Here is a 26,845-nt window from a genome sequence, read left to right on the forward strand (position 1 = left end):
AACCTCCTTGGCCCTAGAGAGAGAGAGTGTGTCCCAGGATTAGGCAAAGAGAGCGCTCCAAGGTCAGGAAGCTGCATCCCCTCTCCTGGAAATTAACCTGCTGGTGCAGCGTTTGAAGGTGCACCTCACTGACAGACAGGATCCCTGCAGCTGAGGTGCCTGGCCTCACCCTTCTTGGCTACACAGAGCATAAGCTTTCTAGGATATTGACCTTGCGACAGGAAGGAGAAGCACAGACGGGACTGGGTCAGAATCAATTGTCATGGATGAAACGCAAAAACGAAATCTGTGAGATCAAAGAGGAGGGGCCAGACAGCCGACAGACATCCAACAGACCTGTACTCTCTCCAGGCGGGAGGCTCTTCATCATAGAGCCGCTCCCTGAGCTTGTGAGGCAGACTGGGGAGCAGAGAGGGGCAGTGAGCAGTTGCTGGCACAGGCGCGAAGGGGGTGCCAAAGAGAAGGGACCTCCTGCCCTTCTAGGGCTGGTAGAGCCAGATTGTTTTGAAGACCCAGAACCCAGATTTTCTGTTTAAATCCTTCCATTTGCAATCTTTAAAAAAAAAGAAGAGGAAGACTACTTACTGAGGGCAAGAACTCGATTGCTTCAGAAGCTTCAGAAACATTCATTGGCACCCACCTCACCCTGCTCAACTCCACCCAGCCCCACCACCCAATCCCCTTAAAGCAGAGCCGCCTGAGGAGAAGTGCAGCTGAGTGAGCAGGAAAAAACCTTAGAGTGAACTTGGCGTTCAGAAACTGGACACCCCGCAGTACAAGAAAGAAGAACTTTGTCCCCTTCTTGTTCTGAAAGCCTGAGACCCAGAGTTCTATCTCCATCATCACACAGGAAACTGAGAACTTCCGACTCACTCAGGACCTTGGCCTTGAATTCATAAAGCATCTAAAAGCTTCAGAAACAAACACTTCGTGGACACAGTCCCCTGAAGCCAGGGTAAGTGGAACTTGTCTCTTCGGGCTTGTCAGTTACTTTTGAAAGCGCCGTTGTTTGCATGTGGCCAGATTGGACGGTAGTTTTCCTGTTGCAGGACATGACTTGTTTATCAGTCCATCTCCACAGAGATGGGGAGGTCTTTGAGGGCTAGTCAAATGCCTAAGTAACCCAGCAATGCATCTGAAAGGCAATGCTTTGTATAGCAATACTGAGGATGGATGGATTTATATGAGTGCTCAGATGTAAAATAGGGTGTTCTTTTTATTTTGAGCTGATTCTTGTTCTTTCTAAAAACAGGACACTTTCTTGTGTGATTGCTTGTTGATGACTGATTAAAAAGTCAGCCCACTGTTAACATACTTTCTGTGGAAAGCTATTCAAGACACTGACAATTGTCAAATTTCCCCACATACTCAAAGACCAAACATGGTATAAGAGGAAACTGCAGCGAAAGGATAATACTAGTTAGTAAAAGCTTTGCAGATGCAAAGATGATCTGATACTGAGACAGTTTCTTAAGAAGGCTAGAGTCAAGGAGCCCCAAAATCAGGACTGTGGGCTGTCTTTGAAGGAGGTAAGATCTCACCCACCAGAAGGTAGGCAGCTGGCCAGGTGACCTCCTTGTGGGGACGGCAGCAGGGGAGGGCAAGGGGCATCCATTCTATTCTAAAGAAGAGGAAGGTCAGAATTTTGTTCTGAAGAGAAGCAACATGGGGGGCTACTTGGAGGTATCTACTTAGCCTTTCCTCCAGTAGGTCTGGAGGGTCCTAGACTTTCAGGATTAGAAATCCCCAGAAGTCTGCACAGCCGACCGCCAGGCTCTGTGCCCCTCACTGACCCTTAAGTCCCCACTCTGGCTCCAGGACAGCTCTAGGCTATTCAGACTGAAGGGCATGGATGCACTGGTAAGTGTTTATCAGCTAATTCTCCTGAGAAAAGTGCCCTGATTCCTAGTGCTGGCCGATTCCCATGTGTAAATGTTCCCATTCTGGTTGACTTTGAGTCACCAGCATGCTGGATGCAGAACAGCTGCACACGGCTGGCTCTTCTGAACCAGTAGAAGCCAGCTCCTGCACCCCACCAGGCCTGGGCGTCTTCCACCACCACAGACGGCCCTTTGTCTGTCCAGAGGCTTCACCAGCTCCCAGGATAAAGGGTGCTGGCGCTGGACCACTGGGGCAACGGCCTGAGGCAGACGTTGGTAGCAGGCTGCAGACGGACTGGCGCATGACATGGCAACATGCTCCTTGGGTCTCGCCTCCAGGGCCTCACTCCAGTCCATCTCCCTTTAGGAACAACATGCCCAGGAGCTGCTTCTGGTGCCCAACAAGTGGGGAAGTAGTGATCTGGCTTGAAGGTGGGAGTGGGTGTGAGGGTGACTGTTCAGATGGCCCCTGACAGAGCTGACGCGGTTTGCCTCCACCTTTGCCAAAATTCCCCAGGAACTGGGCTCACAGGCTCGGCCTTGCACCCCTTGCTGTCTGTGCTGCCCGCTGCTAACACAGTAAGCCTGAGAACCCACCCAGAAGTGCTGACTGCCACATGGAGCTGTCTGCACTGGCAGTGGCAGCAGAAACCAGAAACTGCCAGCACAGCTTGTTTAGTGAGGGGCAGCCTGGGTTTCTCCAGAAAGAGGCTTGACTGGCTGTATGCAAGTTCAGAGATGGAGGAGAGCGCCCTAAGGATGGATTGGATGGGAAAGGACCGCCCCCCAGCCTGGGGGCCCAGCAGCACCTCACCCCCCTGAGCCTTAATCTCCGAATGCCACTGCAGAAATGTGAATTTTGTGAGCAGGAAACATTCATTAGGCTCTGTGGAAGGAGGAGCACTGGACTCTCAAGATTTTAGATGGAAATTATGCTGCAGGTACCACTCACTTTACTGGTCGATGTTTAGGTCAAATCAGTTAGATTGATGGCAGCATTTTGGAAATTTCACAGCGCAGTGCAGATGGAAAGGACTGTCAATATCCATCACTCTCAAGCAGAATTCATTTTTCAGATTAACTACAGGGAGACTTATAGGGAGTGGGGTGCATCCTGGTGGCACCAGGCCTCAGAGCAGGGCACCTACAGGGAAGGAGGTCCCCCAGTATTTACTGAGAACCTGATAATTTCCAGAGGAAGACTCAGACATTGCCTTACATTAGCCCTGCAAGGTAAGGGTACTTTCCCACGTTACAGATGAGGAACTGAGGCTAAGGGAGGTAGGTTAACTTATATGAGGTCACAGAGCTGGTAGGTTACACAAAACCGTGTGCTCCCTTTGGGGAGGAGTCTTCAATAAGTGGTTGGAAAGGTTGGGAGGGAGAGCTGAAAAGCAGGGGCTGGGGATTTTCTACAAAGGCAGGCTATCTAGTGGTTTTTGTTTTGTTTTGAGGCAACCCTGGTTAGAAAATATCTAAAGATATTCTTTTTAGGAGAATTCCGCCCTATGTCTGGTCACTGTGTAACACTTCCTGCCTTGAGGCTGTTCTGAGCCTTTCTCTCCCCAGGGCCCCGTCTCCTTACCAAATCACCCCACTCCTCCCAGACTGTTACTGACTCCTCCTCACGGCTATCTCAGGAGGTCTTCAGAGAACCTGGGTGACTACAGAGGACCGTGTGACGTGGGTCAGGCCGGCGGATGGGTTGGCCTCCTAGGATCTCACTATGGCAGCACTGTCGGTGTTTGCTGTAGGGTAATTTTTACATCGCAACACATCCTCGGTCCTGGCTACCAAATGACAGTAGCGTCCCCCAGTGTTTGTGACAACCGGAAAAACAGTCACATTTACCTGTGCCCCATGGCACTGTATCACCCCTGGCTGACAATCTTTTTAGCCTCCAAAGCCAGAAAGATCTGTTTGTAAGTTTTGGAATTTCGGCCAGAACTGATTTCCTTCCCAGCCTCCTCTGGGGACGCCACAGTGCAGTCACTGCCCTGTGACTGGGGAGGAGAGCCAGGGGGCTTCAGGAATGGGCCTGAGAGTGGCACGCACCAGGGTTTGAGCTCCAGCTCTTGCTCTCACCAGCTTTGTGTCCTGACTGCTCCCAGCTTGTGTGCCTTCCCCTCTAAAGTGGGGAATGACCATGGGACGCCCTCAAGGCTGTTCAACACTGAGCCCAATGTCGAGTGCATGGAAGCTCTCAGGAAGCCTTGGTCGTGAACACGCGTGAGGCCCCCCTTGTCCTCCCGTGTCTGCGCTCTCCATCCTCTGGACGTCTCCTGCAGGGCGCTCAGGGCCAGAGCACTTGAGTCAGCGCCGTGTGCACGCCCTGTTTGTCAGTGTGGCAGACTACAGGTTGCATGAGGGCAGAGGACCTGGGTCTCCCTTGCTGCACAGGGCGTGGTACACAGTGGGCACTAGTAAACAGCTGTCCAGGGGCTAAGGACGCATACTCACTGCCTTGTTTTTGTTGTCCAGAGCCCATTGCCTTTAACAGCAAATACATACAGAAACATTTCCCTTGACCCGTGGCAGAAGCCAGGATGGAAACTTCAACCAGCGCAAAGGACCATGACATGACCACAGAATACGACTATGGGGACACGACCCCATGCCAGAAGGTTCAGGAGAGGGCCTTTGGAGCCCAGCTGCTGCCCCCCTTGTACTCGGTGGTGTTTGTCATTGGCCTGATCGGCAACATCCTAGTGGTCCTGGTCCTCATGCAATACAAGAGGCTCAGAAGCATGACCAGCATCTACCTCCTCAACCTGGCCATTTCTGACCTCATCTTCCTCTTCACGCTGCCCTTCTGGATCGACTACAAGGTGAAGGATGACTGGATTTTCGGTGATGCCATGTGTAAGTTGCTCTCTGGGTTCTATTTCATGGGCTTGTACAGCGAGATCTTCTTCATCGTCCTGCTGACCATCGACAGGTACCTGGCCATCGTCCATGCCGTGTTCGCTCTGCGGGCTCGGACTGTCACCTTTGGTATCGTCACCAGCATTGTCACCTGGGTCCTGGCCATCTTGGCTTCTGTCCCCGGCTTGTACTTTTCCAAGACCCAGTGGGAGTTCACCCACTACACCTGCAGTCTTCATTTTCCTCCTGAAAGCTTCACAAAGTGGAAGCAGTTCCAGGCTCTGAAACTGAACATCTTGGGGCTGATATTGCCTCTGTTGGTCATGATTGTCTGCTACACAGGGATTATAAAGATTCTGCTCAGAAGACCAAATGAGAAGAAGGCCAAAGCCGTGCGTCTGATTTTTGTCATCATGATCATCTTCTTTCTCTTTTGGACGCCCTACAATCTGAGTGTGTTTGTTTCTGCTTTCCAAGATTCCCTGTTCACCTATAAATGTGAGCAGAGCAGACAGCTGGACCTGGCCATTCAAGTGACAGAGGTGATCGCCTACACTCACTGCTGCGTCAACCCTGTGATCTACGTCTTTGTCGGCGAGAGGTTCCGCAAGTATCTGCGGCAGTTGTTCCACCGGCTGGTGGCTGTGCACCTGGCCAAGTGGCTCCCCTTCCTCTCCACAGAGAGGCTAGAGAGGGTCAGCTCCATGTCCCCCTCCACAGGCGAGCATGAGCTCTCTGCTGGGTTCTGACTCAGGCCCCTGGAGGCCGATGCAGGACCCAGCAAGAGCGACCTGCGGGGCATGCTGGCTGGGGAGGAGGCAGCTTGGTCTCCAGCCACTCTGTCACCTGATGTGGAGTTCTAACTGCATGGGGTTGAGGGAATTCCAAGCTGCTCAGGACAAAATCACTTCTGGCATTTGAATTTTCTCCATGAACTTCTTTTTTGTGGAAAGGAGATGAATAAATGAAATGGGACATCGCAGAAGACTGGAACAAAGGTTGGCAGAGAAGGGCTTAGTCCCAAACAGTTCAGACGTGTGAACCAGCCGCTGAGCATCCACCGCCTTCAACACCGGTAACCTCAGAAACTGATTTCCATAGCTGCCTCTGCTCTGAGCTGAGAGCCAAGCAGGCGTCTGTGGCCTCCTCCACCCACTCCGCCCAACCCCCATGGCAGGGTTAGGCGCTTGGAAACCATGAGGAACCTCGAGCTCCTGATGGAAGAACTTGACACCTAGTGGGAAATAGGATTGGGGAACTGCTGTTGGCAGTGGAGCTAAGAAAGCCCTTGGGTAGAATTTTTATAGATACTGAACTGGAAGAATTCAGGCAGTGGGCTAGACAGAGACAAAATGTGTAAGAATGCTGTACTTCTGTCTTTCTGAATATTTTTCAGAATCTGTCTTCCCTGTCAGTTGAGCGGTGCAGCAGTAATTTCTGACAGCTTGATTGAGGAAATGGTTACGAGGCAACAGGAGACAGGGCTGCTTTTCTTCCTCTGGACCTCCATCCAGGCCTTGTAGTCTATGGATCAGAGTTCTGGCTGCCACCTTAGACCCAGCACCAGAACAGTGACCTGGTGTGCAAGTGGACAGGGTTTGAGGCCGGCAGGGAGGGCAACGTCTACCAGGAGGGGTGGGGACTCTGTGTAGGAAGTCGAGGAGCCCTTAACTCAAATTCATTTACCCTAAAGGTCCTTAACACCTCAGCTCTCACCTGAAGTAAGACATGTCTTTATTCCCTTTTCCCTCAGTTGTACATATCTCTAAAAAATGTTTCCAATAACATAAATTGTTTACTAGGAAAGCTTAAAAATACAAACAGAAAAAAGACCAACAAATGTCAGACGCAGTCATGATCCCCTAGCCAGAAACAGCGCTGTCCATTCTTTGACAGAGCTTTCAGCTTTATCTTCCCTCTGCACATTTATGTTTATGAGCAAGATGACCTTTGGCTGTGGCTGCTCTTCCACTGTTGCTGTCTTTAAGCAGCAGCAGGCTGGGCTCACTTTCCCAGGCAGTAAATCATTTCTAAGCTTCGGCGTTGGGACCTGCGCTGAACTCTACCGCTGGAATGAACCCAATTCATTCGCCAGTGTCCTCACGATTGTTTGTGCAAATCAATTCAGTCCGGCAACAGTGACCAAGGACCTACTTTGTTTAAACCCAGTGCTCTGAGCCCCAGGAGACATGGGTGCAGAAGGGCCGTCTGCCCTCCCTGAGCCATCAGCACAGTGCAGTGGACAGGTGCATGGACGTCAGCCCAGCCCCGGCGGGCAGGGGGACGGGACCTGCCTCCGAGCCCACGGGGCCAGGACAGCAAAGGTGGGGGAGGACCCCCTCAGTCCGAAAGCACCCTAAGTGAACGGGGGTCCCACCTACCAACACAGTGACACCACTGAGCGGCCTCTCTCTGGGGGACGCTAGAGTCTGGGGGTCTTACCAAATCGCTCTTTCACTCAGGGACCTACCGTGTGTTCCTCTTTATGCAAAGAAGATGATGTCATGAAGCGGTAGGGAGCTTGTGTGTGAGGAGGAAGGGGTCAGTCTGCACTGGGCTTATGCTTCCACACAGGAAATGTGGGTGAATACAGGCCTCAGGGGTAAGGTTGGGGTCAGCTCTCCACATGAAACCCTGCCAGCCTTTTCTGCAGTGTGAAGAGGAGGTTTAATGGAATTAAGAAACATTTGCCTACTACTTTGGTAAAATAGGACTTCCCTGGTGGTTCAGATGGTAAAGTGTCTGTCTACAGTGCAAGAGACCCAGGTTCAATCCCTGGGTTGGGAAGATCCCCTGGAGAAGGAAATGGCAATCCACTCCAGTATATTGCCTAGAAAATCCCATGGACAGAGGAGCCTGGAAGGCTACAGTCCATGGGGTCGCAGAGTCGGACACGACTGAGCAAATTCACTTGGTAAAATAACACTGAATCAAAGTATAATATTTGATCCACTACAGTATCATAATGAGAACTATTTCACAACATCCTCCAATTCAAGTTTGAAATAATACTAATTTTTTAAACTTATTACAACGGCAGTCTATGTTCTTTGTAGAAAGCTGGAAACAGGCAAAAAGCCCAAAGAAGAAAATGGAAGCACCTGTTATTCCACTGTTCAAGTGCAGCCTCTTAGCATATTAGTAATTTAGTGCATCACCTTCCAGTATTGTTTTCTAAATGCATGTGCGCACATGAGCGTGCACACACATACACACAACCAATCACACTTAACATTTGTTTTGTGTAAACTCAGTGAAGTTTAACACAGCAAGCTCGGTAACTGCTGGTTGAATGGATGACTGTTTCATTGTAAAATAAGGATTACAATAGTATATACACTGAGGTGATCACCTACACCTCAGGCTATTCTGAGGATTAAATGAAATAAAGGAAGGAAAGTGGGGGTGATCTTTCTCCAGCTGCAGCAGGTGAGAGATCTGACTGCTCCTGCCAGACACCTCCTTGGTCACGCTGGACACCTCCAGCCCTTCCCGGCTGCCTGTCTCCCATTCCCTCCCCTCCCCTCCCCGCTCCTGTGTGATCAGAGCCCCGCCTCATTATATTGTTGTTCTTAACTCTTTTCTCCATTTCATCCTAGACACAAAGATACTGTTTTTTCTCCAGAATTCTTTGAGAGCAAGTTGCAAATAGGATCCTCATCCCCTGTTAGCATAGTACTTTGAGATGATTTTATTTAGACAAGGATGCAGTAAAATCTAGAAACTAACATAGGTACAGTGTCACCGTGTACTTCGCAGCCCTCTTTCTGATTTTGTCCACTTTACAAGCAACGTCCTTTAGTGTCCCAGGACCTGGAACCTCTTGCTCCGTGTAGTCACCTTGTCTTTCTAGTTTCCTTCATTCAAGAATATGGGCCTTTTGTGACTTCATCGCTTTGTAACACAAAAAACTACACTTTCACTTTTTTTATTTTTTCAACCTGACAGGTGGTTCCTTGTTTGAAATTTACTGATGTCTTCTTGATGATTAGATTCACATTATTCAAAAAATCAAGAAAATCACAGCAGTGACGCTGTGTTCATCTCAATATCAGAAGGCATATGGTGGCAACTCGCCTCACGACTAAAGATGTTAAACTTCATCAGTTGTTTTATAAGGTGTTTACCAAATTTCCCCACTGTTAAGTATTTTGTACATGTTAATTCATAAGTGATTATTATTAGCTGACACTGTACTATAAAGTAAATCTTTTCTGTCCCACTGATGTGTGTATTTATTTATATTATTGCTACCTCCTGGATTCCCTTTTTTATCCAGTGGCATACCATCTAATATTGTGTTTCTTTTGATGCACAGATTGTCCCAGATCTACCTAGTGAGATTCCCTTTAAGTTGGGTCTTCTATCCTTTCGCCGTCCCTCCCCCCGCCACCAGGGGTCTCAGTGCATTCACGAGAGTGCCGTGGAACTGTTTCAGTTTTCGAGGGCTGTGAATTGATACCTGACATTTCTTGGACACCCCAGGAACTACTAGTTTGAGGTAGCTGACAATTTCAATATGAGCTTGTAGTACATGCCTTTCGAAGTTGTCACGTCTCTTACAGAGCAGGGTTTCCAGTGGGTGAGATAAGCAGTGAGAAGCAGGAAATGAGGATGGCAGTGCCCCGCGGGATGCCAAGGTTTGAGAAGCTGGGCCACGCCCAGCAGCTGTACATATCCCACTGGTACTGACTGTTTCAAAATATAGTCAGGGAATTCCCTGGTGGTCCACTGGTTGGAACTTTGTGCTGTCACTGCCGAGGGCCTGGGTTCAATTTCTCGGTGGCCCCCCAAAAAATCGAATATTATTTTTTTCAACTCTTATGGACTGTCTTTTCAAGCATACTTCAGTTGTTTGGATCTAACCACATAAGAAGTGGAATTGTTGGGTATTTTGGTCCAGGACACTGAGAACGAAAAGTATGAAGATAATAAGGGCACCATGAACTGAGAAAGCTTGGGAACCTTTGGAGGCAGGGGTTTGTTTGGGAGTTGGAGTGTATACCACTGTGGGAGCTAGTCGGTGAGTCTGTGCAGGCTGTTGCCTCCGCATCCATTGTTGAGTCATCACTGCAGAGGAGGGCTCCAGAGGGCACCACTAGACCCCATAGGACACACTCTGACCCGCAGGGCCACCTGCACTTTCAGCCTGGTGATGCCTCGGCGCCCCAGGACGCAGGAGCAGTGGACTCTGGGTGCAGACACTCCCTTACACACATCCGGGGAGCCTGCAAGCCAGCACACCGGCCCCTGCTACCACCTTCAGAGCACAGCACTGTGCCTGTTGCTTCACTCTTGAAACTCACATGGTAGGCGTCTCCTGCAGGTGCTCACCTGGACCCTGCAGGGGATTCTGGGCAATGGCCTTTCGGCGTGACTGTGAGGATGCCAGGCGAAGCACCACCTTGGGGGTTTACGTTCTTCTGTACCTGCTTTCAGCGCTCTCCAGCATTTCAAATGAGCACACTGTAAGAATAACTATTCTTTGTGAAAAGAATTGGTGAAGGAAAAGAGAGAGGGAAGAGAAGAGAGAAGAAAGAAGACAGGGAAAGAGACAGAGGAAAGAAAAGGAGTGATGCTACTTCCGAGAACATCCAGCATCAGCATTCCTGAGGCAGGAGGCAGTGCTGGGCGGGGATGGAGGCTGGAGCGGGAGCCAGGAGAAAATACTGAGTTTGAGTTTTCTATTCGGGAGGGGGCCCCTTGCACACAGTGAGCACAGTTTTAAAACACAGGTATCTAAATACCAGAGGATGCCAGGTAAGTGCTTTATCATCTCCCTGAGCCTTGCTTTTCCTATTAATCAAAAAGAGTAGCTTATAATAGTTATAAGTTATAATGACTTGGTAGTTATAAAGACTTGGGATGAAGCTTTGTGGGGTAGTGGTAAGTGCTCAGAACCTTCTTGGTACCACACTGTTCAGTGCCCAGTGTCCCCTGTCCCTCTCATCTCTCACCCTCCCCAGCCTCCCAGGTCTCTGCCCCTTCCTGCTTTGTAACAATGTGCATAGAGCTGTGTAATTGCACAGAGCTCCAAATAGGGATTTAATAACTACTATATGAAGAGTATCTACCCCAGACGGCCCCCTCATTTTATTTTCACTTCTTACAAGGTTTTCCTCAAAAGGAAGTTTGGGTGCATTTTCTTTGAAATAGTGTCACACTCCAGTAATTTCCTCACATTACTCAGAAGCCCAGATGCCTTCAGGAAGCTGACACATTGTGGCCATTCACAATTGACATCACCTCAGTGCCCGTGAAGACCAATATTTGACTCTACTGCATTTGCCTAATTGGATACTTGGTTCCTACGAGGGAGAAAAAGAGAAGTCAACCCCATAATTTAAATGTTGAAATGTGTGTCTTTGCAAAATTGCAGAAGTTCAAGCAGCTTTGTACTTCTGTTTAGTCAAAACTGAGTTTTCTTTATCTTTCTCAGGAAGCAAGGTGGGGAGTTGTCCTGAAGGTAAATATGATGGGCATTATTAAATATGGCCACAGGAAGGTTGTTGCCCGTAGTTGTGCTCATTATGAGAGAGAAGTAAAACTCTCTGGAGGGCCAGCATTCTTCTAGAGCAGAGAATAAAATAGACTGCTGCTTCCTGCTTTGAGGGACATCTTTTATATACTGAAAAAAAAACAGGAAGCAAACAAAACTCCTCAAATGGCCCTGCTGCTGCTGCTGCGTTGCTTCAGTTGTGTCCAATTCTGTGCGACCCCATAGACAGCAGCCCACCAGGCTCCCCCATCTCTGGGATTCTCCAGACAAGAATACTAGAGTGGGTTGCCATTTCCTTCTCCAATGCATGAAAGTGAAAAGTGAAAGTGAAGCTGCTCAGTCGTGTCCGGCTCTTAGCGACGCCATGGACTGCAGCCTACCAGGCTCCTTCATCCATGGTATTGATTAAATAGATTCAGTAATGTGCTGCAGCCAACTTGTAGCAGTTCATAACAGCCAGTTGTGAGATCTCTCCCCAGCTCCATGATATTATGTAACATTGGTAACCTGAAATTGGAAATGTTTGGATTATATACCCCTGGGGAATTCGTAAATGCTACTTATTAGGGCTGTTGGGGTTTTTTTGTTTGTTTGTTTGGTTGGTTTTGTTTCTTTTTAGAGACAGTTGTTAAGCATTTGTCAGGATCTTGCTATTTAAAATATGTTCATGAGATGGAATAAGTTTCTGTCAACATTAATGTTATAGAAAACTATTTCATAATAAGACAGTTGTGTTTGCAAAAAAATGAACTTAGACCCTCACCTCACGCTGTATGCAAAATCTAAGTCATACGCTTAAATGTAAGAGAGAAAACAAGTAAACTTTTAGAAGAAAACACAAAAAATCTTTAGACTTTGATCTAGGCAAAAGATTTCCTATGTGCAATACCAAAAACATAGTTCTTAAATGGGGAAAAAAATGGATAAAATGGATCTCTTTAAAAATCAGAACTTTTGCACTTCAAAAGGCAACATTAAGAACATGTAAAGGCGGATTTCCCTAGCGTTTCAGTGGTTGGCGCTCCAAGCTTCCGCTGCGGGAAGCACGGATTCCATCCCTGGTTTGAAAACTAGGATTTTCTGTACCGCATGGCACAGCCAAAAAAACAAAAACAAAAAAATACCTGTAAGACAGGAAATAGACTGATAGACTAGGAGGAAATATTTGCAAAACGTATATCCGATACAACATGTATCCAGAATTTACGAAGAACTCATACAACTCAATAATAAGAAAACAATGGACCCAAGCAAACAATAGGCAAAACATGTGAACCGATATTCCACCAAGAACATTTATGAATGGCTAATAACGTATGAAAAGATGCTCAACATCTTTAGTCATTCAGTTCAGTTCAGTCGTTCATTTGTGTCCAACTCTGTGACCCCATGAATCGAAGCACACCAGGCCTCCCTGTCCATCACCAATTCCTGGAGTTCACTCAAACTCACGTCCATCGAATCAGTGATGCCATCCAGCCATCTCATCCTCTGTCATCCCCTTCTCCTCCTGCCCCCAGTCCCTCCCAGCATCAGAGTCTTTTCCAATGAGTCAACTCTTCGCATGAGGTGGCCAAAGTATTGGAGTTTCAGCTTTAGCATCATTCCTTCCAAAGAACACCCAGGACCAATCTCCTTTAGAATGGAGTGGTTGGATCTCCTTGCAGTCCAAGGGACTCTCAAGAGTGTTCTCCAACACCACAGTCCAAAAGCATCAATTCTTCAGTGCTCAGCTTTCTTCACAGTCCAACTCTTACATCCATACATGACCACTGGAGAAACCATAGCCTTGATTAGATGGACCTTTGTTGGCAAAGTAATGTCTCTGCTTTTGAATATGCTATCTAGGTTGGTCATAACTTTCTTTCCAAGGAGTAAGCGTCTTTTAATTTCATGGCTGCAATCACCATCTGCAGTGATTTTGGAGCCCCCAAAAATAAAGTCTGTCACTGTTTCCATTGTTTCCCCATCGATTTCCCATGAAGTGATGGGACCAGATGCCATGATCTTCGTTTTCTGAATGCTGAGCTTTAAGCCAACTTTTTCACTCTTTAGTCATTAAGTAAATGCAAATTGAAAATTAAAAACCACAATGAGATACCAATTCATACCCATACCCAACCAAGGTCACAGCTCCCATCCTTCTTAGAACTGGTCATACAGTCAATTAGGAGTTAATCCTGTACTCTTCTTTTCCCACCCAGACACTTGATCCCTAGATGTCCTCATGGCATAGATTATTTTTAACATTTAATAATTTATTGACAACTATTGAGATAAATGTTTTAAAACTAGGGTGAGAATACATACTCATGACTTTCAGTTCCATGTTTGACCCTTTTGGAGGTTGAAAGATTCCTTGGAAGGTCATTTCCAATGTGTAATACTGTGCAGTAAGCCAGGAGAAGGTCATCCACCCCTTTTGCGTTTTTCCACTGACTGAGAACTTGTCTTCTTCCATGCATTCATAAAGAGAGGGTGCCCTTGGTCAGAGTCAGTCAATATTTGAGCAGCCTGAGATCAAGAGCTGGACAACAGATGTTGAGAACAGAAGAGCATCTGGAAAAAGACCAGGATCAACACTAAGGCCTAATCTCTAACCACTCACATCGAGAGGAGCTACCTAGTGTGAAGCGGCTGCTGGGTTCTCCCGTCAGTCGTTGGATGCTTTCCCACGCTCGTTCTGAATTTAACCCAGAGGTGATTTATCCAGAGTAGCCCTTTGTTTTCCCCCAGGTGTTGACTGGGGTGGGAGACAGGGAGCAGAGTCCATTTGTTACCTAATCCCAGAGATAATCAGATCTTTGCGGTGAGTTTTCTAGCAAATGTCATCCAGTTGCTTCTTATTGACCTAGTTGTAAGGTAAGACCTTGCCACTCATGGCCTGATCACAAGATAACTGATTTTCCTGAAGCGCCATCTATTTCTGATCTTACCACCTGGTTCTTGCGCCTGACAAGTGTTTTAAGTATCAGAGCATGAATTTACTTTCTTTCCTCTTAAATCTCATCTTGTTGGTTTGAGTTCAGTGACCCAATGTGTCAAGATCTATTTTACTCTTCATCTTTGCATTGATTTCCTAATTTGTATTCTCACCCTCAAAATTGGCAGACAGGAAATGCCACGTGGAACATGAAATCTGTAAACTATTATAAAATAATCCCTATGAGAGAACTAAAAATCTGACAGGCATTGTTGAGCTGCATTCACTTCCTCTGCCTCGAGGAAGCCGAAGGTCAATGCTGTGGAGATGGAAGTGGCACAGAGTAAGTTCACTGGGCACCATGGCATAGGAGTGGCGGGTACAGGGTCGAGGGAGAGGTGAATCCTGGCATGTGCTCACATGTGTGTATGTGGGTGTGCAAAGGGCAAAAAGCTGAGGCTTCTGTGAGACTCGGTGAGAAGGACGGAAGGAAGGAGGCCTAGGGGAGCAGCACTAGCGCGTTTGGATGAAGACGAGGAACAGTGAGCGCAAGCCTCTTGGAGGGTCTCATCACGATCTCCACAGTGTTCATCTTGCTGTCTGTCTGCTCGGTTTCTCTGTTTCGACGTGTGCTGTTACTTGGAAATGCAGCTGTGCTTTTTCAGTTCCTGTGCAGTGAGAGGGTGGGGGAGCCTCGGCAACTCCAAGGCCCCTTTGCAGACAGATCAGCTCAGGGAGAAGGGGAAACAGGTGATATGGGCCAAACCCAAAGCAGTGGAGGGAGGAAGGGAGGGCGGCTTGGAGGCAAGCTCACACCCTTTGGCAGAGCCATCCCTGTGGCACACAGGTGGGGTGTTTTCTCCTCCGAAAGGGAGGCAGCGGGATGGAATAGGAAGCAGGGGTCTCTGCACTCCTGACTGCAGGCTGCTGACAGTCACAGCACCGAGCGGTACCTCCAACACGCGAGTCTTTATTCGTTGTCACGTCTGCGCTCTACTTCACTGGCATATTAGGTTAGAATAACACCCAAAGAAGACCAAAGTATGATATAAAAATAAATATAAAGATCAGTTCTGTTTTCTCCCCACCTCCCAGTGGAAGGCCTTATACCCCCTTGCCCACGTCTACCCCTCCAGGCATCTGCCTTTTTTTATATGGGGAATTATGCAGCATGTGATTTACATATCAGCACAGCTGTTAGGTGAAAGAAAGGCAGAACACCAGCTGGCAGGAGATGGGGCCATCTGGGAAGGCTTTAGAGCTCTAAGATGAGGCACAAGGAAGAATTTGTCAGCTTGTGTGTGGGGTGCAGTGAAGGCTGTGCCAGGGCAGCTGATGCAAAGACCTGGAAGTGAGAGGGGGCTTTCCTTGATTCAGGAACTGAGAGTAGCCCACAGAGACAGGCACAGGATGGGGCACGGCGAGCGAGGAGGGGCCAGACCCCCAGAAGCCTTGTGAGTCAACCGAAGCTTAGCGAAAGAGTGTTAAACCTGAGAGTGACGTGCCCAGGTTTGCATCTTAGAACCATCATCCTGGCTGCAGAAAGTGTGGAAAAAGGATAAGACGGGGACTGTCTTATCAGGAGGAGGTTGTCCTCAAGGGATGAAATGGTGGGGACCCAGCACGGGGAGGGGCACTGAGGACAGAGCCAAGTGGGCAGGGTGTGAGGGCAGGCCCCCAGGTGTCTGTCTCGAGCAGTCCACTCAAGGGCATTGCCACTTGCTGAAACTGTGAGCCCAACCTGGGCAGGGAGCCTGCTAATGAACTGAGTTCTGGGGTTACCACGTGTGGCTACAAGATGCTCGGTGGGTACCTGGAGGCAGTGGTGCCAGAGATCACCTAAATGCAGGCGTTTAATAACTAAAAGATTTCAGGCAAAAATCCAGCGTTCTGGCTTCTCTGTGAAGCCTGGCACGGGGAAATCTGGCCGCTCTGGGTTTGTATACACTCTTGTGCACAGATCAGCAAACTACAGTCTGAACTGGCACCACACCCAGCCCTGGGCCTGTGTGACCCTAGACCTAAGGTTTCTTTGTTTTACATTTTTAGAAAGTTGTTCAGTTCAGTTCAGGTACTCAGTCATGTCCGACTCTTTGCAACCCCATGGACTGCAGCACACTAGTCTTCCCTGTCCATCACCAACTCCTGGACCTTGCTCAAACTCGTGTCCATCCAGTCGGTGATGCCATCCACCCATCTCATCCTCTGTCGTTCCCTTCTCCTCTCGTCTTCAATCTTTCCCAGCATCAGGGTCTTTTCCAAGGAGTCAGTTCTTTGTATCAGGTGGCCAAAGTATTGGAGTTTCAGCTTCAGCATCAGTCCTTCCAATGAATATTCAGGACTGAAGAATATATGGCAGAGATCGTGGCCAACAAAGTCTATAGTATTTCCTCTCTGGCCCTTTTTAAAAAAAAATGTTTTTTGCCGACCCTGCTCCTGGCAGGTGTCTGCTGGAGCTGAGTTGCTGCTGCCACCTTTCCACGGGTGCAAGGCCCCTGGTTGCCTCACTCCCCAGGCTCTGCTCCTGGCCAGCCCGACTCACTTGTGTGCAGTTTCTCCTTGGCTCCCCGCCAGGTCTTGGGGTCCTGAGAAGGTATGACCAGAGGAAAGAGCAAGAAACCAGGGTAAGGACAACCTTTAAGAGAAAAGCAAAGAAAAGGCTGAAAGGAACAGAGAGGTAGGAGGGAAGCTAACATAGGGATGCTTTCCAGGTCAGAAAATAGAGCTTTTCAAGAAATATGTGTGGTCAGGTTCTCTGGTGCCGCTGAGCAGCCTGGCAGGGGAAGCCTTTAGAATCCCCAGTAGGTTTAACAAGTGACAGCGAGGTGATGAGCTTTAGTGGAGTGGGGAGTGCAGTTGCCAGATGTGAGTGGTTGAGGAGAGCTGGCTTCCAGGTTAGCTATGGAAGGAGGGGGAGACTGGGCAGCCACTGGCGGGACTTTATCAAGACTTGATCAAATGGGAAAGGCTTGAGCTACAGAGAGGGAGAGATGGAAGATGGGGGCAAAGCTGACGGAGTCATGTCTGCAGAGGGAGTCAGGATTTGCCTTGGCCAAGCGTCCCTTGGGAACAGGGCCCGGGGACGTGAAAGTGCAGTGGAGAGGGAGGTTTTCTAGCAGGAAGTTAGTGCTTTGTCCTATTGGCTTCTGTTTTCTTGCTGAAAAAGTGGTGGGTCACCTGCTGATCAGAATTCTAGAGTGAGAGGGTCTGAGCTACACATGGCACAGAATAGGGAAACTTGACAGTGTTGCTGGGCAGCTCAGGAGCCTGTGAGTCACAGAGGTGTGACCATCTTCCCCTCCCTGCCCTCAGGGACCTGTAGGTGTCAACTGGTGGCCCCAGGCACAGGACTGGGCAGATGCAAGCGTGTCAGTCCACGCACTCCAGCCAGGGCTTCCAGCCGCACAGGAAGAGTTCTATTTACAATTTAAAAAACAGAAGAAAAGCAAAGCAGAAGGAGCCCTTTCATAAAACTTTGCTTTAAAACCAATACAGTTCAACATGAATTACGATTTAGCATCTGCAGAGTATCTCATCGTTTTAATGAGCAGTCACATTGAATTCCGCTCACGTGAACTACACAGCAGTGACAGCGTGCTGAGCAGGGAAGGGCCGAGGGAGGCGTGCTTCATTTTCGCAAGTGAAAGGAGCGAAGTTCACATACTGTATAAATGCCACGTCCAGGAGTGTTAGGCTTTGGATAAGCCTAACTTATCCAAAGATACAACTACAGCCAGAATTCTGAACTCATCCCATGACGAAGGGGAAGGCACTGGGGCCCATTTAAGCTCGAGTTCAAATTCCAGCTCCAGTTTTCTTAGCCTTGCGACCGTGGGCAATGCTTCACCTCCTCTCAGTGTTGTTTCCTCGTCGGGGAGGGGTATTGACCACGGTCTTGACAGCAGAGGGTGTAGAGCCTCAGTGGGGTTTCAGAGAGAGAGCCCCAGGGAGCAGGCACAGGGCACAGGGGAATCCGTCAATAAGGGCTCGGGTTTCTAATTGTCACAGTAACGTGTCTTCCTGCACAGAAGGGAGAAGAGTTCAGAAGACCTGGCCCTCGGTCTTGTTTCCACTGCCAGCTTTGTGACCTGAGCAGGTCACTTTCCTTCCTGGGGACGTGACATCGCCAGTTAGGCTTCAGTATATTTCCTGTCTCATTCACTTGACCAGCTTAGATTATGTGCTGTCATTTGCTGCATTAAAAGACAAACCTAAAACTTCATGGCTTAACAATAACAAAACCGTTGACTCTCTGTTAGGACTCTGTGGGTGACCGAGTGGTTCTTCCGCTTCGTGTGGCATTCACCAGGGTGCTGGGATGGCTAGAAGTTCCAAATTGGTCTCTCCATCACCAAGAGGGCAAGTTGGTGCTGGCCGTTTATCAGAGTTCAGTTTTCCATGAGGCCTCTCTGGGTGGCTGCACTGGGCGTCTCGCTGCAGGACACTGGATTTCAAGACGCAGTGAGCAGCGACCGGGAGTGAACGTGCAAGAGGAAGAAAGCAGGAGCTGCCAGGCCTGAAGACCTGAGCCAGGAGAGTTCCAGAACATTAGGTCAAAGCAGTCACAGGCCAGCCTCAGTACAAGGGGGAGGAAATGCAGTCCACCCACCCTCCCAGGTCCAAAGACAGAACTGACATGACCTCTTCGGAGATTACCCACCACCTGGGTAGAAACACTTTTCTTCACCACTTAATAGTTCAGGAAGATATAGCTTTCCTCTCTGAGGCCCCACCCTTCTCAAATTGTAGAAGAACCTTGGGGACTTAAAAGCCTCAGTCCTTCTTCCAAACGCAGGCTATGGTGCGGACTGTGTTAGCACACCCGTCACTGTCGAAGCCTGAGCGGGCTCAGCCTCAAGGACACTTGCCTGTTCAGGAGGTGATGTCCTCACTGCTCTGGCTCCATCCAGACCCCTTACAGGTATCACACACTGGCCCCCAACACTGTTGCTCCTCAGCTCACACGTGCTCAGCCATCGTTCACAAGGTGTGGCACCATGCCGGTCCAGGGCTGCTAGTCTAAGCTGGCAGCTATTCCAGAATCACTGCTACGCACGCACGCACGCACACATGCACGCACATACAGACACACATACCTCAAAGCCTTGGGCCCTGGAATCAAGCTCAGACGCCTTTCCCCACAGTGAGTTTACCTTTGCCCATAGAGCCCTCATCCTTTCCGGTCACCCTGGACCCGTCAGCCAGGTTCTCTCAACTTTTAATGTGTGCAGTCCTTTCCCTCCCAAGGCTTTTGGCTCCTCATGTGAAATGATTTTTCCCTCCCTAAAGCTCCAGGTCGCAAGGAGACCCAGGAGGGGCAGCTTTCATCACAGTGCACAAAGCACGCGGATGTTGCACCCTCTTCAAAAAGCAATCCAGTTCTTGTTGCCATTAAGTGTAATCAACTAAATGCAACATTCAGGAAATACTGCTCCCAGGTGACCTTCAGTCCAGAAGCCTCTGGTCAGAAATTAATAATATATAGAGTTTACTCTGTAAACTGTGTGAGAATCTTAGCAAAAGCTGGTCATTGCCAGAGGGGAGGGAGTGAGGGATTGGGCAAAATAGGTGGAAGGCATTAAGAGGTACAGACTTCCAGTTATAAAATAAGTGCTGCTGCTGCTGAGTCGCTTCAGTCATGCTCAACTCTGTGCAACCCCGTAGTTGGCAGCCCACCAGGCCCCCCCGTCTCTGGGATTCTCCAGGCAAGAACTCTGGAGTTCTTGACATTGCCTTCTCCATTGCATGCATGCATGCTAAGTCGCTTCAGTCGTGCCCGACTCTATGCGACCCCATGGACAGCAGCCCACCAGGCTCCTCTGTCCACAGAGCCCTCCAGGCAAGAATACTGGAGTGGGTTGCCATTTCCTTCTCCAAGGGATCTTCCCAACCCAGGAATCAAACCCAGGTCTCCTGCATTGCAGGCAGATTCTTTACCAACTGAACTACAAGGGAAGCTCAATCGTCGATAATTGTTATTAATAATATTTGAAGAACACATTTAAGTCAGTCTTTTGCAAAGAATGATTCTAAAGAAAGCAAAAAACCCAACTTTGGTTCAGTTGCTCCCTTCACAAAGTTGAGCTTATTCTCACCCTGAGTTTAGCTTCTAGCCCTAAGTAGAATCCAACCCTAACCCCTGCCTTTGCTTCTTTGTAAGGTTTAAATTTGATATAATTTCAAATTTATACACAGACATTTCACAAATGCATCAAAGGACCCAAGTTCAGAGAACATTTTGTCCATATTCGCCAGCTGTTAGTGCTTGCCACCTTCTGTACTATTGTTCCCCTCTTCCTCTGTATTTAATACGTATGTTGTTTTCCCATGTTATTTGAGAGTAAGTTGCAGATACCATGTTCCTGCAGACCTCCTAAGTACTTCAGTGTGTATTTTCTAGGAACAGGGACGTTCTCCTACGTAGCCACGGATCAGTGATCAAAGTCAGGAAACGTAACACTCATCCAGTGCTGTTTTCCAGTCCGCAGTCCATATTCAAGTGTTGCCAGCTGCCCAGTGAGCTGGATCTCCCTGTAATTCAGATCCAGTCTGGGTTCTTGCTTTGTATCAAGTTGCCAAGTCTCCCCAGCTGCCCTTCATCTGGAAGAGCCCTCAGCCTTTCTTAGCCCATGTCTCCTCTCCAGGCAGGTGCATTTCTGTGCAAGAATTAGGAGTGTGGAACCCTTCGCCTCTTCACAGTCGGGCCTGCCGCTTCCCCTCTTTGCCCCCAGTCCTTCTTGGAACTGCATTTCTGTCGATTAGGAAGCCTCACTGAGCAGCCTTGCCTCGGGGCAGAGAAGAGACAGAGAATGGTGGGGTAAGCACCTCTATCGTTTCTTGTGACTTCTCTCCAGTCCGGAAAAAGTGATTCTGGTAACTCCGTGCTTGTTCCCTTTTGCTTTAACCATGTTCTGTTGTAAAAACAGGGTGCTGATCATAACCAAGGAAACTTATTGAAGCAGAAAGAGAACGTAATCCTGCTCTAAGAACCTGCTACACTTACCTGTGCAGTCTACTCATAATCCTGCGCTAAGAACCTGCTTATACTTACAGGTACAGTCTGCTACTGTATTTTATATGGCTGAAGTCATTGGGCTCTTTTTTTTGGTCATCTGCTTTTTCACATTTTTTTAAAAATGTAAATTGTTCTCGACCGCTCTCCTCCTCCTAGGACATTCAGGCCAAGGTTCAGGCAGGATCTAAGATAGTTTGTGAGGCCCCCGCCTGGCCTCATCATGCCCGGTAGGCTCCGCAGGCCAGGCCCTCGGAGGCCTCTGAACCCCCCAGGCTCTCTCTCTGCACTGTCCTTCACTCCCACTGTTGATGCTGAGCCATGGTCCCCACCAGGCAAAGGTCCCTGTGATCTTGGGTGGCCTCGGCCTGCAGCGGCTTGAAGCAGGGTTGCGATTCCCCGGCCAGAGATTGAAGTCAGGCCACAGAAGTGAGAGTGCTAAATCCTAGCCACTGAACCACCAGGGACAGCAGCCACTGACAGCGCCCTGGCTCATCAGCTGTGTAGGAATGAATTTCCACATAGAGATGGAAGGTAGTAGAACAAGTGAAATGTTTCTTAAGAGGAAAAGGAGTCCGTGTGGATAGGCACACCAGTGGGCTCAGAGAAGGAGTACCCTCGTGGTAGGGTGGATCGCTTATATGCGGCATTTCTTCTGGGTTTCTTTTGGCCAGTCACCTTGTTCTGCCTGGCTTTGAGTCCATAGTTGGTTTATCTCAGGTTCCTTCCATGTGGGCGCACATACACACCCCTTAGCCAAGATGGATTCTACCAAAGAGGCCTATGGGGTGACGCCCCTCCCTTTGGACCTTCACGGAGCATTTCTGCACATGTGTAGATGGTAAGATCTTGACTTCGAGAATGTGGAATACATGGTCTGTTTATCTCTTACTTGGGCAAATCTCAGCTTCTGTCTGGTTTCTGTATTTTGGAGTATCTGTCCACAGAGGGCAAGCTCCAGCTGCTGAGCCTGGGGCTGGTCTCTCTCTCGCCTCCCCCGGAGGCAGCCTGAGCATCACTTCCTTGTTGCAGGTGCTCCTGATGCTGATCTTGCCACCCCAGCCCTCCCTGCAGCCCAAGACAGTCACTCGCTGCTGGTTCCAAATAGCAGTTAGCGGTTATCGGTCTGTTTTGTACGTGTGCTCCGTGAGTTTCCTGTGGGCAGCACCTGCTCCCTGTATTTCAGTGTTCCCCAGCACCAAGCACAGCACATAGTCTGGGAGCAAACCCTGCAGATGCGAGCTTCAGTAGCGGTATCCTTCTTTCACCCTGATTTCGCTCTAACCGACGCTTGTGTCCACTGAAAAGAAAGGCAAAACCTAAAACCTGAGAATTCTGTTTTACTCAGGGAATTTCTGTGGACTTAAGCCTGGAAGACAGATAGCTCTGAGGGACGATTCCAAAGAAGTAAGGGGGAGCCCAGGATATATAGGAGTTTTGCAACAAAAACCAAGTAGTCAGAACATCAAAAGATTGTTGTCAATTAAGGAAAAACCGGACATCTCCAGTTAATGAATTCAGCACTTTTCTGTGTATGGGACAAGGCAAGAGTCTAGACCCACTGAAATCATTCCTTTGATATGCACCTTCGCCACCTAGGGCAAGTATCTGGCTTTTCTCCATCCTGCACCCCCTCCGGGTGCACAGCGGGGGTGGCTGCGGTGGCCGCTGCAGCAGCACTCTTTGTTTCCTAATGGGATGGGTATATTTTTCATCCACCCTGGTAAAGACCCCTGTCTTTGGAGACTAATGGCATCTGCCTGGGCCCTGCCTCCCTCACTGTTCACATTGTTCCTCATCCCATCACTTGTCAGCTCCTCCTCTCCGGGTTTTGAGTCTACTTTAAATCCGACCAAGATTCTTGGCTTGACCAAACTTTAGTCAGCCTGCTGAATCTTCTCCTAGGCCTATCTCTGCACTTCCTTGTAAAATCCAGTTTTAGCCAGAACCCTGCTAAGTTGGTTTAGTAAGAACCTCCCTCCTCCATACCTGATCAGATTCCTCATCCTCCTCCAGCCCCAGGTGGTGTCTGATCACCCTGGCCTGCCTACAGAGTTTACCTGTTTACCTCTGGCATTCCCGTTTAGTAATCTTCATCCACTGCCCCCTCACTCTCTGTTCCTTGGCTATACATTTCCATTTGCTCACCCTGCTGTTTGGAGTTGAGCCCCCAATCCCTGCCCCACTGCAGAATTTCATTCCAGTAGGCCCTACACTGGTTTGTACAGCCTCCTCTTAAATATCCTTGAATTTTTTTACAAAAACAAACCCCATCTCTCTTAGTGGCTAGCTGCGTGATCTTGGGCAAGTGAACTTCTCCACCCTTGAGTTTCTTGACCTCAAGTCCTTTGCCCTCCCCATCCCTCAGCCACCCACACTCTAAATTTTGTCACCTCCAGGGTCTGCTTTACCAGGAAATCTTTAACATCTCCCTCACTAACCACAGCTTCCTTTATTTCCTACTCTTCATGCCCTCGTTGCTATCACTTCCACCTCCCTTCAACCCCATCGAGACCTCTGACACCTCGGACCTGGCATTTCCCTTGCTGTCTTGACTTAATTATTGATCCAATCAGGGCTCATGGTTACTGCCTCTGTCCATTGCTTCCCAATACATTCTCCACACCGTCCTCTGCCACCTCAGCCTGGAAGGCCCCAGCCCTGCCACTGTGTAGCAGTTCCACCTCTGTTTTTATGCCCAACTCCCTAGAGAAATTCACCCACATGTGAGGACTTCACAAGTTCATGGGCAGTCATTTCAGCCAGACCCTCAGCACCCAAGAGAGCTGTATCAATAATTAGACACCATGAGGACAAATCCTAGCTGTACTATTTCAGGCCCAGAAATGTTTGTCTCTTCATCTCCGTAAGGCTTGGTTTCCTCATCAGTAATTGGGAATCCCAAAAGTGTATGCCTGTCCTAAGGTTTTGAAAGGGTCGGAGCCTGGCAAGTAGCATACCCTCAGTAATTGTTAGCATAACCGATTGCTGTTGCTGTTGATGGCTGCTATTTACAGATGAACACGAGGAGACTCTTCCAGAGTTCCCCATGGCTATTCCATGCCTTCATCCTCCACCAGCCCCTCACCCTACACTTACATCATCACCTACCACCCACCCTTGCCTTCCTGAAGGAGACAGAAACCACTGGAACAGTCATTCTGCCTCATTAGCATTTACCTGTACCCTTGACCCTTTCTTACCTCCATTTTCAGGATCTACACTTCCCTTGCCCAAGGCTGATCCTCCCAACTTCCAAAACTGCACAACTTGTCTCAGGACTTAAAGAAACTCAGGCTCTTTCTGTCTCAGCACAGAAGGAATTCGTGAGAGACCAAGTGCTAAGTAAGAGGTAGATTTACTGAGAGATACATCTTCCACGGACTTCCCTGGTGGCTCAGATGGTAAAGCGTCTGTCTACAATGCAGGAAACCTGGGTTTGATCCCTGGGTTGGGAAGATCCCCTGGAGAAGGAAATGGCAGTCCAGTCCAGGACTATTGCCTGGAAAATCCCATGGACAGAGGAGCCTGGTAGGCTACAGTCCATGGGGTCGCAAAGAGTCGGACACGACTGAGCGACTTCACTCACTCACTCACTCGCATCTTCCATAGGTAGAATGCAGCTTGTCTCACACGGTGAGAGTGGCCCTGAAGTATGAGGAGCTTGGTATTTGTGGACTCAGTAATCTCATAGGTTGACGAGTGAAAGGACTATTTCACCTGTTTCAGGGAAAGGTGGCGGTGTCCAGGAATTGGCCCACTTTTGACCTTTGACGGTTGGCCTTGGCACTGTCTTGGTGCCCGTGGCTGTGTCTTCGAGCTTAGGGTAATATATGACAATGAGCATGTAGTGAGGCTCAGGGTCTACCAGAAGTCAAATCTTCCACCATCTTGGACCCAGTCAGCTTGAACCAGTTTCTGCTGTCTCCAGTTTTCCTCACCAACCGTGTCATTCTTGAAGGGCATGCACTGCCTGTTTCCCTCCTGCCTCAGAGAGCCGGCGGCAGACTGACCAGTACCCCAGGACCGAGAAGCAACATGGCGGTGAGCTCCCTGGGTTCTCTTTTGGCCTCATGTATGCCGACATGGGAGCTGAAGAGGCCGGAAACAGGAGACGCCAGCAGGCAGGGAGGGAGAGAGCTCCCACCAGACCCTGCGCTCCTCGGCTTTCCTGCTGGGGTGGCGTCAGCGGACGCCCAGGAGGGAGGGGGCTTTCATCTGCACGGGGCTGTAATGAGATCCCCCCTCCTTAGAAGTCAGAGGGGACCATGTGGGGAGCCTTTACCTCCACCCCTTCTCACAGAAGCCCGCTGCCCTCACCCATCCTGACAAAGGAGGCTTCTTGGGGAGTGAGGGCTTTCACCATTGTAAGGGGTAAAAAGGCCATCACCCCATCCACCTTGTAGTGAGTGGGAGCCATTTGGAGGCAATAACGAGGCACTTCTACCCCTTCTTGGCCAGCAGGTACCAGTGGAATTCCTGGAGGCAGCCGGGACCCCCACCTCTGCAGGCAGAAATAAGGAGTCTGCCCACCCTGGGTGTCAACAGAAGCCTCACTTCAATGGTAGCCTGACAGGAACCAGGTGGTATCCTCCCTGCTCCTGCCAGAGCCAGCTCAAACAGAAAGTTTAAATAAGTTCCAAAGTTTGGTAACATATTGCCCCAAACATCCAAGTTTTGAAGATGGTCTCTAACCATTTTTGCGTGTGCAGATCAGCGACATGAAGCACAGTCACATTTTTGTGCTGCCGCCATCACCATCCATCTCCAGGACGGCTTCATCTTCCCCGACTGAAACACCACACCAGCTAGACATAAAGCACTAAAATGCCTCCATTATCAGGACTTACCTGGTGGTCTCACGGTTAGGACCCTACACTCCCACTGCGGGGGGCACAGGGATTTTAGTTCCTCTGGAAGGGGAACGGAGATCCCACAAACCATGCAGCCAAACACCAGTAAACCCCAAAGTCCCCGTCATCAGTCTCTGATGACTGCTGCTTCAACCTCCCGTCTTTGCCTGTGTACTCTAGGTACCTTTTACAAGGAGAATCATGCAGCGTTTGTCCCTTTGTCTCTGTCTTTTTAAACTTAGCACAGCGTCTTCAAGATTCATCCTGGTTGTGGCGTGTGTCAGACTTTCATTCCTCTCTAAAGCTATTCCACGGTGTGTATATACCACATTCTATCCATCCGTCTGTTGACAGACATTTAGGTTGTTTTCACCTTTTTTGTGAGTAATGCTGCTATGAACATTGGTGTTCAAATATCTGAGTCCCTGCTTTCAGTTCTTTTGAATATATAGCCAGAAGAAGAACTGTTCAGTCATTTGGAAATTCTATTCTTAATTTTTCTGAGCAACTGCCTTACTTTTTCCATAGCAGCTGCACCCATCACATTCCCACTAGCAGTGCACAAGGGCTCCCGTTTCTGCATATCCTCCAAAACACGTGTTAGTCTCGGGTATTTTGATAATAGCTGTGCTAATGGGTGTGAGGTGGCATCTCAGTGTAGGCTTGATTTGTAATTCCCTAGTGATTAGTGACAGTGAGCATATTTTCATGTGCTTATTGGCCATTTGTATATCATCTTTGCAGAAATGTCTGTTCAGATCCTTTGCCCGTATTAAAATCATGATTGGGTTGTTGTCATCGTTAAATCTTACA

The 26,845-nt window shown here is 48.9% G+C and overlaps 2 protein-coding genes across 6 annotated transcripts in view; both read left to right on the forward strand.

Moving 5' to 3' along the window:
* The first annotated feature begins 609 nt into the window (after nt 1-609).
* Nucleotides 610-8,967, forward strand: LOC138424257 (C-C chemokine receptor type 1). The gene is made up of 2 exons (XM_069560863.1): nt 610-955; nt 4,362-8,967. The coding sequence occupies exon 2, from the start codon at nt 4,427-4,429 to the stop codon at nt 5,492-5,494; it is 1,068 nt and encodes a 355-aa protein (XP_069416964.1). The 5' UTR covers nt 610-955; nt 4,362-4,426; the 3' UTR covers nt 5,495-8,967.
* Nucleotides 610-26,845, forward strand: part of XCR1 (X-C motif chemokine receptor 1) — an 87,823-nt gene continuing 61,587 nt past the window's right edge. For 3 of the 5 annotated variants that reach the window (XM_069560868.1, XM_069560866.1, XM_069560867.1), the window contains exons 1-3: nt 712-955; nt 20,812-20,984; nt 21,094-21,220. The gene's annotated coding sequence lies outside the window, so the exon portion shown is untranslated. Of the gene's footprint in view, nt 956-20,811; nt 20,985-21,093; nt 21,221-22,211; nt 22,313-25,140; nt 25,224-25,643; nt 26,044-26,274; nt 26,347-26,845 lie in introns of all 5 variants that reach the window. The other 2 variants (XM_069560864.1, XM_069560865.1) reach the window with 2 other exon arrangements.

This window comes from Ovis canadensis, chromosome 19 (genome assembly GCF_042477335.2).
Source record: "Ovis canadensis isolate MfBH-ARS-UI-01 breed Bighorn chromosome 19, ARS-UI_OviCan_v2, whole genome shotgun sequence".
NCBI classification, from domain to species: domain Eukaryota; kingdom Metazoa; phylum Chordata; class Mammalia; order Artiodactyla; family Bovidae; genus Ovis; species Ovis canadensis.

Bases quoted from the DNA above. Each gene is read 5' to 3' on its own strand.
- LOC138424257 (XM_069560863.1), top strand. From the start codon at position 4,427: ATGGAAACTTCAACCAGCGCAAAGGACCATGACATGACCACAGAATAC.